The sequence below is a fragment of the Priapulus caudatus genome, unplaced genomic scaffold, assembly GCF_000485595.1.
Source record: "Priapulus caudatus unplaced genomic scaffold, Priapulus_caudatus-5.0.1 Scaffold616, whole genome shotgun sequence".
Taxonomy (NCBI): Eukaryota; Metazoa; Priapulida; class Priapulimorpha; order Priapulimorphida; family Priapulidae; genus Priapulus; species Priapulus caudatus.
Genome location: NW_014577677.1, coordinates 132,799 through 135,492, shown reverse-complemented (window position 1 = coordinate 135,492; position 2,694 = coordinate 132,799). Strand labels below are relative to the sequence as shown.

Sequence of the window (2,694 nt, the reverse complement as noted above, 5' to 3'; positions counted from 1 at the left end):
GGTTGTGTGCGCATGTGCGTGTGCGTGCGTGCATGTGTGTGTATTTTATATCCATCACTCCATCCGTCCGTCCGCCTGTCCGTCCGTCCACCCATCCCATCTCATCCATCCATCCGGTCCATCAATCCTCTAAGGAAAGCACATCGATGGATAATTCTGACCCTCTATCAGTCTAAGGATGGGTCTCCTATCTTCCTGATCCAGGTTCTACGGTTTGGCATGTGCGAGGTAGTCGCCTTAAGGGTAGTGTCAGGGTGTTGCGTCGATAGATAACAAAAACACAATATTATGAAAGCTACTTCAGCCTAATCAAACACAATCCTACGATACTACATATAGATGACGTGGTAAGAAAGTGGTAGAAAAAGCGCAAAGGGACGAAGTGACAGAAGATTCAAACCAAAGTGACAAGAATCTTAATCGAGCCATTGAAAACGTTACAAGATTAGGCCGTGTATCTAGAAAACCTAGGAGTTTTAGTTTTAAATTCTTGTAAACTGCGTGTTACAATATGTACAGTTGTGTACTATGTATGTAGTGGCCTCGAGCCGGCCTCGACCCGAGTCATCGAGTCCTCCGACTCGAGTCCGAGTCCGAGTCATTGCACTCCGAGGCCAAGACCGAGACCGAGACCAAGGAAAATGGTCTCGAGGCCAAGATCAGCCTCGAGACCTACAACACTGATTGTAAGCCAACATTTTGTTGTATGTAGACTAGTAATTCTACGTCACATTCGAGTACGTGTACGACTGTATAGTCTAGTAGTATAAAATACCAGTGATACTCTGAAAGTACGACGATAGTCTGAAAATTCTATATAGCATTCGCCTCATCATGCTCTGTAAGTGCTATGGTAGTCTGGAAGACCTATAGCTGTTTGAATTGTAATTGTCAGTGTAATTGTCGTTCTGTAATGTCTACTTCCCCTTTGATTCGTATATATATCAAATTAATGCACATTGGATTTTATTTGCGATTTCAGGAGTTATAAACAAACAGAACAGGTGGAAACACTACAACAAATGTCGTTAATAACAATTGGATTGTGTTTAATTCCACAATATAGGTATAACTTATGTAAGATAATAAAATCAATGTACACAGAAATAAATAACATCAAGTTGTCTTATTATTTTGTTCATAGTAAATAAAATTTAAGGAGTATAATAGCATAATGACACGTGATATCTGCAACATTGTAATGTACGGTGGCATTGTACGCATGTGTGTATTTAGGTGTATATAACTGGATTAGATAATGGACTATAGAATACAGGGATATTAATAAACAGCAGCGACTACTGACAAATGCACTCATAAATAACGTTATAATAGGTTCATGCAATATATGCAGTCTCCCTCTTTTTATCTGTCTCACTCTCCCCCCTCTCTCTCGCTCTCCCCCTCTCTCTCACTCTCCCCACTCTCTCTCTCTCTCTCTCTCTCTCACTCTCACTCTCCTCTCTCTCTCTCTCTCTCTCACTAATTCTCTGCCTCTCTTTCTCTCTCTTTTAATTCCTCCCTTCTTTTTGTTGCTCTTTCTTTCTCTCTCTTCTCTCTCCATGTACGCATCAAGCATCATCCTTATGCGTGCGTGCATGCGTACGTAAGTTAGTGTGAGCGTGTGCGTGCGTACGTAAATTTGTATGTGCGTGAGTGTGTGCGTGCGTACGTGCGTGCGCATCTATCAACATGCATCTGCAGCAGCTTAGGCGCACCACACAAAGTTCCGCTCAGCATCTCGTAGCGTAGTATCACGTCGTCTGCTTCGCGGTGCAATGTCGTCGTGTTGCCTACATCCACTCCTGGTCTGCAATGGGGAGAGACACACTCAGCGCTACAGTCGTCAGCGCCCACGCTGCGATCGATGATGCACATAAGGTGGACCTTTTTATCGAGAGATTTCCGCGATAGACAGAACGAAGGGAAGACGAACTGTCGGGACGTCAACGAATGTGCAGCGATTACGATCTGAACGAGCAATGAAAGAACGAATGAGGATGCAACTTGTATAGAGAGGTATCGACGCCGATATTGTATAGATAGTGTAGAATCTATTAGATGAAGGTGCAAGACAACCACGTGTTATACCTTCGATCCGGTCGTCGCCGTCCGATGCTGGTTTCACGCCGACTCGCTTCAACAACTTTTTTGGCGACACCTGGCGAGCATACATTAGTACGACGAGTCATTATTCGTGTGAATTCTACGCATGTGGTCGCACAAATGGTCGTGTGAAATTATCCAACATTCCTCGGCTTGCCCTCGGTCTATCGGGCAGACATTTACGATGACCGATCATCGAGAGTGGGCGGTAGTCCCGGTCGGGTGAAATGCTCTATCGAGGTCTGCTGCATGTGTTATAGCCGCGAGCCGCGTATATTGTGACAGGCATAACTGTTTGTAGGGATGGTGGTGCTAGTAGTGGTGTGATTGTTGTTGTTGTTGTTGTTGTTGTTGTTGTTGTTGTTGCTGCTGCGGCGGCGGCGGTGGTGGTAGTGGTGGTGGTGGTGCTACCGGTGGTGCTGTTGTTGGTAGGGATGGTAGTGCTAGTAGTGGTGTCGTTGTTGTTGTTGTTGTTGTTGTTGTTGTTGTTGTTGTTGTGGTGGTGGTGGTGGTGGTGGTGGTGGTGGTGTCATTGTTGTTGTTGTTGTGGTGGTGGTGGTGGTGGTGGTGGTGTCATTGTTGTTGTTG

At 45.1% G+C, this 2,694-nt stretch overlaps 1 protein-coding gene across 1 annotated transcript in view; it reads right to left on the bottom strand.

The window, feature by feature from the left end:
- Window positions 1-1,495: 1,495 nt before the first annotated feature.
- The window catches only part of LOC106812178 (cyclin-dependent kinase-like 2), a 16,271-nt gene continuing 15,072 nt past the window's right edge, over window positions 1,496-2,694 (bottom strand). Inside the window, exons 6-7 of the mRNA XM_014816001.1 lie at window positions 2,092-2,161; window positions 1,496-1,810 (exon numbers count right to left, since the gene is read on the bottom strand). Coding sequence (XP_014671487.1) covers window positions 1,794-1,810; window positions 2,092-2,161 — 87 coding nt within the window. The 3' untranslated portion in view covers window positions 1,496-1,793. The remainder of the gene's footprint in view (window positions 1,811-2,091; window positions 2,162-2,694) is intronic.